At 45.8% G+C, this 12,477-nt stretch overlaps 1 protein-coding gene across 1 annotated transcript; it reads right to left on the bottom strand.

Annotated features, from left to right (window-relative positions):
• Positions 1 to 9,462: 9,462 nt before the first annotated feature.
• LOC122122948 (ral guanine nucleotide dissociation stimulator-like) lies at positions 9,463 to 11,972 on the bottom strand. Its single transcript, XM_042697395.1, has 5 exons — positions 11,916 to 11,972; positions 10,878 to 11,071; positions 10,275 to 10,322; positions 9,695 to 9,903; positions 9,463 to 9,497 (listed from the first exon to the last, which is right to left on the bottom strand). The coding sequence occupies exons 1-5, from the start codon at positions 11,970 to 11,972 to the stop codon at positions 9,463 to 9,465; spliced, it is 543 nt and encodes a 180-aa protein (XP_042553329.1).
• Between the last annotated feature and the right edge of the window lie 505 nt (positions 11,973 to 12,477).

Here is a 12,477-nt window from a genome sequence, read left to right as displayed (position 1 = left end):
TGAAAACAAAAGCGAAAGGGGCGCAACGTCTACCGCAGCTCCTGCGAGCGGCGCGGACCTTAGCAGTTGAGGCCCCTGCAAGCTTCCGTAGACGGGATGTCCTTTTACTTTCGGGTCCCTAGGAGGCCAGATGCCGTCGCGCGCACTGATGACGCAATTCCGGGGCGCAGCTCAGCGCTGCCGAACTCCCTTGGACCGGCCGCTGAGCTTCGAGGAAGCCGCGCGGAAAAGGGTGAAGGAATGCTTGTGTGGGGAGTAAAGAATTTCCCAAACAGCATACGCTGGGCAGGAAAATTACTTCAGAATTGCTGTTTTATTCTAAAAGCTCTGTGACGATAGGAATGTAAACGAGTTTGCTCAAAACGACGTTCACCTCTAGGACTTATTTATTTATTCTAGTCTGCCCTGGGGCTTGAACTCAGGACTGTAAGGTATATTAAGTAGGTAGGTTTCATTAGGTAGCCGATGAAGAGAACACCCCGCTCTCTTCAGTCAGGAGAAGAAGTTTATTTACCGAACTGCGGTCCCCCCCCATGCAGAGTGGAGAGACATGGCTGAAAAGGAAAGGGGCAACCCACCCTTGCGCCAGGACTTATCTAGGCCAGGAACAGGAAGAGGTGTGGCCACACTGGATCAGGACATGACTTCAGGGTCTGGGACCCTCCTCAGATGGGAGGCGTGTGACCAGAAGTGGCCCAGGATGTGACCTAGCAGGAGGGGAAGGTGACTGCTTCCAGGCCTGCCAAGTTACCTAGGTAATAGATACTGGGAAGAAACTTAGCCAAGAGTAGGGAGGTGTCCCTGTGCAGACCGTACAAGGACCTAGTGCTCCATTAGCTTTTTTGATCCAAGATGATGCTCTACAATATGAGGAATACCTCCTTTCCCATCTGTTTTTTTTTCTCTTTCTGATGAACTGTGGATAGGAGTTTCTCCTACTTTTTGACCAGAGGTGCTTTTAAACACATTGCTTATAGCACATTTCTGAATTTCTTGGTATTTACTATATTGTTAGCTGATACTAGTGGCTGTGAACTAACAAAATAAGTAGCCTTAACAACACATATGAAATTGATACTTTTTCTATGTATATTTTCTTGTAATATATTTTCGCTCCATGGTTTCTAAACTTTTTCTTACAACTGAGACCTAATTTTTTATTTCATAAATACTTATTGAGCCAGGCACTGGTGGAGCAAACTAGTAATTCTAGCTACACATAATTTTGAGATCTGAGGATTGGGATTCAAAGCCAGCCCAGGCAAGAATGTTGGTGAGAGTCTTATCTTCAAGTAACCACAGAAAACCAGAAGTGGGGTCAGTCCACATTGGCTCATGCCTGTAACTATAGCTACTCAGCAGGGTGAGAGCTGAGGATTGTAGTTAGAAGCTAGCATGGCCAGAAAAGTATGTGAGACTCATATCCAATAAACTGCTCAGAAAAAGAAAAGAACAGAAATGGTGCTGTTGTACAAGTGATAGAATGCTATCCTATAGCAATAAGAAACTCAGGGACTATGCTCAGGCCGGTAATTCAAGCTCCCAGATTGAACAAAAAAGACAAGTGAAACTATGGCTCAAGTGCTAGAGTGCTAGCCTTCCACTTTCATCCAAGTTTTATCCAACTTCACTATGTCTTGCCCACTGCCCTATCAATATCTATTGAATTAGGCACAGAATGTATGTATTTCCAGGTAACAGTAACCCAGTGAGGGGGCGGGGAGGGAAGAGTTCTGTGCAATCAAATATTTTCACCAAACAATGTCAGGTGGTTATTGGATTTTGTATCTGTGGGCTGGGGACTGGGGGCTCATGCCTGTAATTCTAGCTACTCAGAGGGTTGAGATCTGAGGATTGATGTTTGAATCTAACTCAGGCAGAACAGTGCATGAATCTCTGCTCTCTATTTAACAAGGTGAAAGCTAAAAGTAAAAGTGTGGCTCAAGGGGCAGAACAACAACCTTGAGTGAAAAAACAAGCAACAATACAAGGCCCTGAATTCAAGTCCTACTACTACATACACAGAAAAATGCACCTGCGATAATGGATCCTAATTGATTTTTTTTCTTTTTATTTCTTTTTTTTTGGGGGGGGGGGTGGTCTGGTCGTGGGGCCTTAACTCTGGGCCTGAGCGCTGTCCCTCCGCTCTTCAGCTCAAGGCTAACACTCTACCACTTGAGCCACAGCGCCACTTCTGGCTTTTTTCTTTTTGCTTATGTGGTGCTGAGGAATCGAACCCAGGGCCTCATGCATGCAAGGCAAGGGCTGTACCACTGAGCCACCTTCCTAGCCCTAATTGATTTTTTTGTATTGAAGAAAAAACTATGTTTTGGTTATATTCTGAATTGCTTTATAAGCTCAGGAGCAATTGCGTTTGTGTGGCAATGTTTGCTTTCAGGAACTCTAGTCTTAAACTTAGCTATCCATGTACCTGTCTATCTTTCCATTAATCATCTATCTATCTAGGCCTTCTGATCAAGTTGTTAAGGCCTCATAGAGAAGAGGACTTCTCTTCACCACTCTCCCTCGTGCCTTTGCTGAAGCTCACATCCTACAAGTGTTCCTTCTCTTCTGTTACTGATGACAGGTGGAAACCACACTGCACAGACACTGCCTGTGTTTCTACTCTGCCATTTGGCTGAGGTTTTGTTCCTACTTGGACACATGCTCTTAGGTCACCAAAACAGATTTAGAGTTGAATAAAAGACCTTTAGTTCAGAAAGAGAACAGCTGCATGAAATCATTTCAGCCAATTGACAGGCTGGAATGAGCCTTCCCCAAAAGGTCTCATGACTGCCTGTGAGTTATTCGTCCCTACAGCCTCTGTGTTTAAGGGCCCTGGTTGACTGCAGAATAGCCACATTGGAGGACCTTGGAAGAAATACAGTCTCCATTTCACTCATTTCTGTGAATGACCATGAAGGTTTCATAGCCCGCTGAATGGTTGATTCATACTATTATCAATTGTAGATTGAGAACCCATGAACTAGATTTCAAATGAGCTAGATTTCAATGAGCCCCCAAGTTTCCTGTGTGGCCTAGAATCCCCCATCTCCTACCCACAGGGCACAAGATGTCCTTTTGGCCTAGGAAGCTTGCCCTCTCTGTGACCCCATGGAGAAGGGAGCTCCTTCAGAAGGAGGGTACATTGGGACAGTAGGCAGGTTGGGGGCATCCAAGTTGTGGTGGCCGGTAATAGGAAGACTCAGTCCACCCAGGATCCCTTTAGGAGACAGGCGAGTCTGTCAGGATCGCTCCCCCGAGTTGGTTCCTGTTCAGGAAACTGAAGAGGCCAAGGATGGTATGGTATAATGGTCCTTGGTGTGCATATGTGTGAGGCGAGGGTGGTGGTTACACTGGAGGCCTAGGGAACTAGGGAGACACTGGCTCCAGCCAGCCAGCCCTGAGCCTTCCACACCCCCACCCTCTCTCTGTCTCTCTCATACATACACTCTTATATATCATGCACCCAGACATGCATGCAGATACCCAGGACCATCCTTGCTCAGGAGTGTGTCCAATGCAGGTTTTGCTGCCCACATAGCACAAGCTCTGAGAGTGAAGGACATGACCAAGAGGTTGGGGAGGACCAGGTTGCTCATGCAGAGGACAGACATGGGCTCCCACGTGCCTAGGCTCTGTTCTCATGCTGCCACTTGATTTGTCCCCACATGCCAGGGTGTGCTGCTATAGAAACTCTGCAGGGAGCATGGCAGGAAGAGTTGCACCATTCCAGAAGAGCAGACCAGGAAGCCTGTGGACAGAAGTCCTGTGTCAGTGTGTAGCTGGGAAAGGTAAGAGTGAGGATCCCCAAGGCAAGGATGATTATTTTTAAATGCAATTAAATATGATTTCTTAAAACTATGATAGCATCATAACATTTTTTTAGTCTCAAATGCATTGTTATACAAACATTACTATAAAACACATTATTGGAGAAAGCAGTGATGTAATATTGATTATATGAGAAGAATATATGTGTACGTATATACATATATGTTATATAATTGTGACTATCTACAAATTCAAAATTCACCACACTGTGTATAAAAAAGGGGTCAGATGGCTACAGGAGGCTCAAGCCTGTAATCCTTGTTATTCAGGAATCTGGGTTCTGAGTTTTACTGTTTCTTTTTTTGGGGGGGCGTCCAGTCGTGGGGCCTGAACTCTGGGCCTGGGCACTGTCCCTCAGCTCTTCAGCTCAAGGCTAGCGCTCTACCACTTGAGCCACAGCGCCACTTCTGGCTTTTTTCTTTTTGCTTATGTGGTGCTGAGGAATCGAACCCAGGGCCTCAGGCATGCAAGGCAAGCGCTCTACCACTGAGCCACCTTCCCAGCCCCGAGTTTTAGTGTTTCTTAGCCCTAGGGCATTAGATTTTGAGAGGAGGCCTGGGCCATTGGTGCCCTTGCTTAATTGGAAATTTAAAAAACTTGGGGACTGCCTTTACAGTGCTGAGGAGAGTTGGGGTCTGGAGGGGATCAAAGGCCGTGTTGAGGTCCTATCGTGGGGAAGCGATGAGGAAGGGCAGCCATGGGGAAGGGAGGCCTCTCAGGAAAACATGCATTTGCATATATGATGTGGGCACTTGTGGGCATCATGTCAATTTCCCTCCCCTGTGTGGCCTTGGCCTTTTGGCACCTTTCTCTGCCATGTTTCCTGTCAGGATGGCACAGATGATTCTCTTGTGACCAGTGTGGGGCTGGGAGGATAGGGAGATACCATGATGGGGGTTGCAGGACAATGTTTGGTTTGATGCATTTCTGCCACAGTGTGGGGAAGGTTGGCAGGGTTGGAGCTGAGGTAAGTTCATTAGTTGTCTAGCTAGATCTGGAGGGGCAATGTGGATATTTGGGAGGAAGAGTGTCACTGAGGTACAGGGATTATATGAGTGACCGTGGGTTTGTTGTCAGGAAGAGTATACTGAATACATTATCCTTTTTATAAGGTTTATGTTGTGCTGGTCCTGGGATTTGAACTCAAGGTCTTGGTGCTGTCCTTGACCTTTCTTGGCCCATACGTGTTCCTCTACCACCTTGATTAGAGATAAGAGTCTCAAGGACTTTCCTTCTTGGGCTAGCTTGGGGGGGGGGTCCGGTCGTGGGGCCTGAACTCTGGGCCTGGGCACTGTCCCTCAGCTCTTCAGCCCAAGGCTAGCACTCTATCACTTGAGCCACAGCGCCACTTCTGGCTTCTTTTTTTTCTGCTTATGTAGTGCTGAGGAATCGAACCCAGGGCCTCAAGCATGCAAGGCGAGCGCTCTACCACTGAGCCACCTTCCCAGCCCCTTGGGCTAGCTTTGAACCACCGTCCTCCTGTCTATACTTTCTGAATAGTGAAGATCACAGGCATGAATCACTAGCACCTGGCTATCTTTCTCTTAATTTGCAAGTGTGCATTTAGTCTATTTTGTTTTCTTATATTCTCTTACTCTCCAGAATGAACTTCTCAAATATAGACCCAGAAGCCAATGGCAGTAAGTAGTTCACAACTATAATCCTAGGTACTACAATGCTGAGATCCAGTTCAGATCCATCCTGGCAAAAACATCAATGAGGCTTTTACCACCAAATAACCACTAATACTCTCTTCTGTAAAGTTTCAGTGACTTAGAACAGAGAGCATTTTTCATCTAATAAATACAATTACTGCAAGGTGCTGATGGCTCATACCTGTAATAGTAATTACTGAGGAGGATGAGATCTGAGGATCATGCTTAAAAGTCAGCCTGGACAGGAAAGTCTTTGAGACTCTTATCTCCAACATGAAGTAGCACTGTGCCTCAAAGTGGTAGAATATCATCATTGAACAAAAAAGATAGGGGACAGCTCCCAGGTTCTAAATTCAAGACCCATGATCCACCAAAAAAAAATTCTTGCCAGGCACTGGGGGCTCATCCTTTAATCCTAACTACTTTGGAGTATGAGATCTGAGGCATGAAAGGACATGATACTATCTCCACCAGAATACTCAGAAAACACCAGAATTGCTGAGTGGCTAAAGTGGTCAGAGAACTAGCCTTGAGCAAAAAGAAGTGCAAGAGGATATCATACAGGTCCTGAGTTTAAGCCCCAGGACACATACACAATTCTCATACGTGCAGGGAGACTGTGATTCTCAACAGTTTTAGTTGTATAGGGAGAACCAGGCCAGTCTCAGCTACATAGTGAAACCTTGTTAAAAAAAAACAAACAAACCTAGACACAGATGGCTCACACGCATAATCCTAGAAATACAGGAAGCTGAGTGTAAAGATTTGAAGACAGCTAAGGCAGAACAATCCTAGGGAGTCACTTATTTCCCACCAAAAGCGAGAACTTGAGATCTGGCTCATGTGGTAGAACAACAGCCTTAATCAAAAGGCAAGATCCGAAGCCCTGCGTTTAAGCCCTAGCACAACCACAGGAAAACAAAAAAAAACAAAAAAACACATGAGCTGTGTATTTGGAAATTTTCTTCATATGATATTGCATTGCTACATATAACTAATATCTGTATTGTGAAATATATATTCAATGACTCTACTAAACCTTCACTGACCACTTTCCATCTGAACCTTCTCTAACAGCATTGAATGTTCCAGATAGAACTATTTGTTATTTAACATTAAGTGTATTGCTAATAAAAATCTCACTTTAAGCCGGGCGCTGGTGGCTCACACCTGTAATCCTAGCTACTCAGGAGGCTGAGATCTGAGGATTGTGGTTCAAAGCCAGCCTGGGCAGGAAAGTCCTTGAAATTCTTTTTTTTTCTTTTTTTTTTTTTTTTTTTGGTGGAGGGGTCCGGTCGTGGGGCCTGAACTCTGGGCCTGGGCGCTGTCCCTCAGCTCTTCAGCTCAAGGCTAGCACGCTACCACTTGAGCCACAGTGCCACTTCCGGCTTTTTCCTTTTTGCTGATGTGGTGCTGAGGAATCGAACCCAGGGCCCAGTGCATGCAAAGCAAGTGCTCTACCACTGAGCCACCTTCCCAGCCCAAGTCCGTGAAATTATTATCTCCAATAAACCACCAGAAAACTGGAAGTGGCACTGTAGCTCAAGTAGTAGAGCTCTAGCCTTGAGCTGAAGAGCTGAGGGACAGCACTCAGGCGCAGAGTTCAAGCCCCTCAACCGACAAAAAAAAACAAAAATAAAAAATCTCTTTTGTTTTTATAGATTATTTTGTCCCTTTTTTGGTGTGTGTGCATGTTATAAGGTTTCAAGTCATGGCTAGGGTGCTATTCCTGAACTTCTTTTGCTCAAGTCTAGAGCTCTACAATTAGAGCCCACAGCTCCACTGCCAGCTTTTTCTTTCTTCAGATTGGAAATGTGAATCTCAGACTTTACTGCCAAGGATGACTTTGACTTGAGATCCTCTGATCTCAGCCTCCTAAGTATCTATGGTTATAAGCAGGAGCCACCAACACCTGGCACCATTTATTTTTTGTGTTTTGCCACTCAGTTTAAGCTTGAGCCAGGTCCTCAGATAGATGAATGTTTTTATTTGCTTATAAATGGGCCATGTGTAGTTGACAGTTTCACCCAAATTCATCTAATTACATGAATGACTATTTCTTTTTTTTTTTTTGTCAGTTGTGGGGCTTGAACTCTGGGCCTGGGTGCTGTCCCTCAGCTCTTCAGCTCAAGGCGAGCGCTCTACCACTTGAGCTACAGTGCCACTTCCAGTTTTCTAGTGGTTTATTGGAGATAAGAGTCTCACAAACGGGCTGGGAAGGTGGCTCAGTGGGAGAGCGCTTGCCTTGCATGCATGAGGCCCTGGGTTCAATTCCTCAACACCACACAAGCAGAAAAAAAGAAGCTGAAAGTGGAGCTGTGGCTCAAGTGGTAGAGTGCTAGCCTTGAGCTGAAGAGCTGAGGGACAGCACCCAGGCCCAGAGTTCAGGCCCCACGACTGGAGCCTCCCCCCCCCCCCAGTCTGGCTTTGAACCACGATCCTCAAATCTTAACCTTCTGAGTAGCTAGGATTACAGGCACACTGGCGCCCGGAGAATGACTATTTCTTTAGGTTCATAAATCTAACGGTCTTCTACCTAAAATTAACATGTTTTCAAATGTTTGTCACAGGAGTACATTGACTGCACAGATACAATAATGTCCTCATCCAAATTAATCTCATATCAGGAAAAGTCCAGTCCACATTGATTCTTCCTCATAGAGTAGATAACATATCATATGCCCAGGATAACAGGAGTCAGAGTTAATTTACTAGTGATGAACAATGAAGGACACCAAAAGAACTTCCAGGCCATTCTCACAAACGCACATGTAGAAATCCCACGGACTCATTCATAGTCCACCTCAACAGGAAGGGGGGCACATTAGAAATCCTCATGAATGTCTTCATGGCTATGAACATCTTAGGATAAAATGCTACTAAATATTTGAAGCAAAATTTAAAAGTATGAATTTTTAAATTTTATTTTTACTATAAATATAATTATTTTCCTTGAAAATTTAAATTATGTATTTGTACAATGCAAACAGCTTGGTTGTATGTAGACTTATTTGTGTACAGGCAGACAATCACTGCTGGCAGGGCTTCACATGTCATTATATTTGTTTGCTTCCTGGAGAGTGGGAAGTTGTCCCAATTGATAGATGAAGAGACCCAGGCTCAACCTTGACACTATTCTAGGTCCTATGGCTTGTGCTATGATACTTCTTATGTCCCTAAACAACAGGAGCCCAATCCAGGCACATGGCAGCACCTCTCTAGTGTTGGATTCCTTGCCAGGGTCTCAGCAGTTTCTCTCACACATCTTCTACTTTGTTCTTTTGTTCTACTTGGGACCCATATACTGTATTAAGTGATTCAGAGTCTACTTAGACAATATGTTGTTGTAGGAAATGGAGAATAGATTTAGTACTCCAAAATTGCACATCTTAGAAAGAAAAAAACCGGAACATTTTATTAAATTCAAATATTAAAATACTGTACCAATACTGACAAAACAAACAGAAAAAATGAAACATATTTCCCTGGGGAAGGAAAGAATGGGAGGGAAGCTGCTGTCAGGTGGACAGTGGGAGGTCCAGCAAAGAAAACAGATATTTGGCCAAAGATGCATTGTGGATATTTTCCTACCTTTCTCAAGTATAGATAGCTTAATTTGACAGAGTTTAGGCAGCTCCAGGTGAGTATCACCTAGCAATGACAGGAATATTATCTCTGCCTTTATAACTGGGTATTTTGTATTTCAGGTGGGTGAACAGAACCAGCTGGAGGCCCACAGGAGGCAGAAGGTGTTGTGCTCCTTACACAGAGGACACGTACTGCACTACCACGATCTGGGGAACACAGTCCTGCGGAGGCTCCAGATCTTCTTCTGAAGCTGGTGAAGCCACACATTCCACTACCTCATCTGCTGCCATCATGGATGAATCCTCTGCCTTGATCTCAGGAGCAGGTGCTATGTGTAATCCCAAATCTAAGGCTGGATATAGATGCACTGTTAATAGAGGGAGCTCTAGAAGTTGAGGTGGGACTGAATCTTCAAGGAGACTGTAGGTGTGGATAATGAGTGGCTGTGCCTGAGAGTCTCCATACAGAGAGTAGAGGCTGTTTACCATAGTATACCCATCACAGGACACCTTCCCTGACTGGGTTATACTAATGCTTACTGGCCAATCACAACCCTGGGATTCTTATCCCACGCGAGACTGGTTTCCATCCCTACTCACATATTCTCAGGAACCTACCTAAGGACTCCTTTGTCTTTTTGTCTGCCTCCTTGTTCTCCTGCTCCTTCAGTTGGGTGAGGAGGAGGTGTCCACGGACTGCCAGGTCTGAGGAGGGCATGTGGAGCAGCACGTAGGCCATCAGCTTATTCAGGTTGGCCAGGTCCTTGGACTGGCAGAAATCCTCAGGGTACTTGTCCAGCCACATGGCAAGCGTGGAACACAGGGTTCTGTGTGCAGTTGGATAGAAAGCAAAGTGAGAATTGCTGTCTCCTTCCTGAGCTCTTGCACAGTCCCTTGCTGGGAGAGCTCCCATGCAGAGACTGCCCACCTCACAGACAGACTTGCATGTTGGGAAGAGGGAGGAGACTCATGTGAGGAGAAGGATCTCTACTGTTGCCCTGTGGTACTCACTAGAGATCCCCTCTAGTCCCTAGTAGACCAGGGTATTTCACTTATTTCTTTTCCATGCCTTTAGATGAAGCCTCAGTCCCCATCACAAGTAATGTGCTAAGCGGAGTTTGTTACCTTGTAGCCCAAGCCCTAACATTTATCTCACTCTTCAAAGAGAACCCTTCTCTTTGTCCCAAATTCCACTCACTTCTTTACTTCTTCATCCTTCTCACAGTTAGGATGGAAATGTGAATATCTGTGGGAAGAGAGGAGGAAGTCATGTTTTCAGTGTCCTCTATTTCTGACCTCCCAGGTTGTCTATGTGGACTGGCTAAGTCCAGGATGAGAATGGGCAGATTCATCTGCACAGTTTCCTCAATTTTCCATGAAGGGGTTTGGAATGTGCCTCTCCAAAGTGCATGCTTCATATGTTGGTGCAGTGATCCTTCCCTGATGGCTCAGTGGACATAGGGCTCTCAGTCCACCCCTATGCTTTAGCCCGTTCTCTGGCTCCAGTTCTCTAGGGGCCTTGTAGATTGTTTTGGGAACCTTGCTAACTTATGGGAAATGTATCAGAGGGCTTCAAATGCAGGATTCCTTTGTGAGTGTCCTGTGTTTAAGGAAGTAATATGTTCCCTCCAAGGAGAACATCGTCCTGGGCAGCCCACTTCAAAGGAACAAGCTTGGGAAGGCACTGCCTGGTCTCATCCCACTTTTGGATGAGAAGATCAACTTGAAGCAAACTGGGTAGTGTTTTCTAGCTCTAGCCAGGAGGGTGGCGACATCACTTTGGTTTGGATGGGGCATTCACCTGTTAAACAGAAGGTCCAACACTTGGCCTGTGGTGGTGAACCTCCTATAAGTGAACAGGAAGGCTGGCACGAAGAAGGGATCCTCCTTCTGGTGTTGAGGAACCAGGAGGTTTACCATCTTCTCCAGCATGCCTGGCTGCAGTGTGCTCACTGTATGGGGCAAGTCCTGGGCTGGGTCTGGCTCCTTTTCCTCCTGAGGTGGGATCAAGGGGAGGTAATTGAGAGGTGAGGTGGTAAGACCCTTAAAAAATGGACTTAGTGTGATCAAGCGAAATGAAAAGTGCACAGAATTACTGTGAACAGGACAGCTGGGAATTGAGGAGGGCTCTAGGGTTGGCTGGGATGACAGTGAGATAAATTACCTGGGCAGAGTTCATTTGCTGTGGTGCAGTATTTGTGCCATTTGTGTGCCTTTGGAAGAATTCCCTGAGGTGCCAAAGTCGGGGGTGAGCCCTGACCCAGCGACCACTGCGGGATCTCCTGAGACCTGAGTCCCGGGATCTTGGCAGACAGCAGGAGGACATCCTCCTTCTTCAAGATTGCTAGCCAAGTGAGCTGGCTGCTGTTGATCTGGAATGTTGTTGCCTGGCTACCAGGATTCCATGTTCAGTTGGCCCCATCTTAAAGATGTAGGCTTCCCTCCCCAGTTCCGTTCTTCCTGAGCCCCTTCCTCATACAAGGCCTCCCCAGAGGACTCAATGGCTGCTAAAGTGCCCCCTCCCTCATCACCATGCACACATTTGGTCACATTTAACCACCCATCTTGTCCAATCTCACCACCCTCGGTTAGAACTGGCTATAGGCACAGTTTCAGTTAAAAGGAGCCAGAGCCCTGCTTTCCTACCATTTGAATGACTCTTGACAAGTCATTTTGTATGACATGGTCCCCTTGTCACCTCAACTGTTTTCTGGTCTTTCTTCTAATATGTGTGCCCTAGGGTATTAGTAGGTGCTGGTGCCCTTAAACACACAGTTTTCCTGACTTGGGATGTTGGGGTTGCTTGTAGGAATAAAAGCCCCAAGTGGAAAGAACTTACAAAGGCAAAGTTGACTTGTGCATTGAGTAGGCCATCAGTCCTAAATCTAGCATGCATGCCGATAGCAGGCAGGCTGCTCCCTTTTTATCCCTAATCCATCAGGCCCTGCCTCTCTACCTTGAGTCTGGCTGAGCTCAGGTTCACAATGCATAAGAGTATGTGGTTTAATTAAGAATATATAAGTAAATCGGGGCTGGGAAGGTGACTCAGTGGTAGAGCACTTGCCTTGTATGCATGGGGCCCTGGGTTCGATTCCTCAGCACCACATAAGCAAAAAGAAAAAAAAAGCCGGAAGTGATGCATGCTGTGGCTCAAGTGATAGAGCACTAGCCTTGAGCTGAAGAGCTGAGGGACAGCGCCCAGGCCCAGAGTTCAGGCCCCACAACTGGACCCCCCCCCAAAAAAAAAGAGAGAGAATATATAAGTAAAATTCAAGGAGCTTCTAACAGGATCTCTTATGAAAATGTCCAGAAGGAGAAGAATATAACTGGAATACAGTCAACAAGGGTCAAGCCACCTGGCCATATCAGAAACTTTTCAGAAAAACATTTCTTACAAAATT

Source organism: Dipodomys spectabilis, unplaced genomic scaffold, assembly GCF_019054845.1.
Source record: "Dipodomys spectabilis isolate Male_0828 unplaced genomic scaffold, ASM1905484v1 ptg000219l, whole genome shotgun sequence".
Taxonomy (NCBI): domain Eukaryota; kingdom Metazoa; phylum Chordata; class Mammalia; order Rodentia; family Heteromyidae; genus Dipodomys; species Dipodomys spectabilis.
The sequence above is the reverse complement of the archived record's forward strand: the minus strand, read 5'-3'. Positions and strand labels throughout refer to the sequence as shown.

Excerpts from the sequence above, each read along its gene's own strand:
- LOC122122948 (XM_042697395.1), bottom strand. The coding sequence starts at position 11,972 with ATGCATGCTAGATTTAGGACTGATGGCCTACTCAATGCACAAGTCAAC. Across the intron at positions 10,323-10,877 it reads TTGGACCTTCTGTTTAACAG|ATATTCACATTTCCATCCTA; the intron begins GTGAATGCCCCA and ends CTCTTCCCACAG. Across the intron at positions 9,904-10,274 it reads AAGGATGAAGAAGTAAAGAA|AACCCTGTGTTCCACGCTTG; the intron begins GTGAGTGGAATT and ends AACTGCACACAG.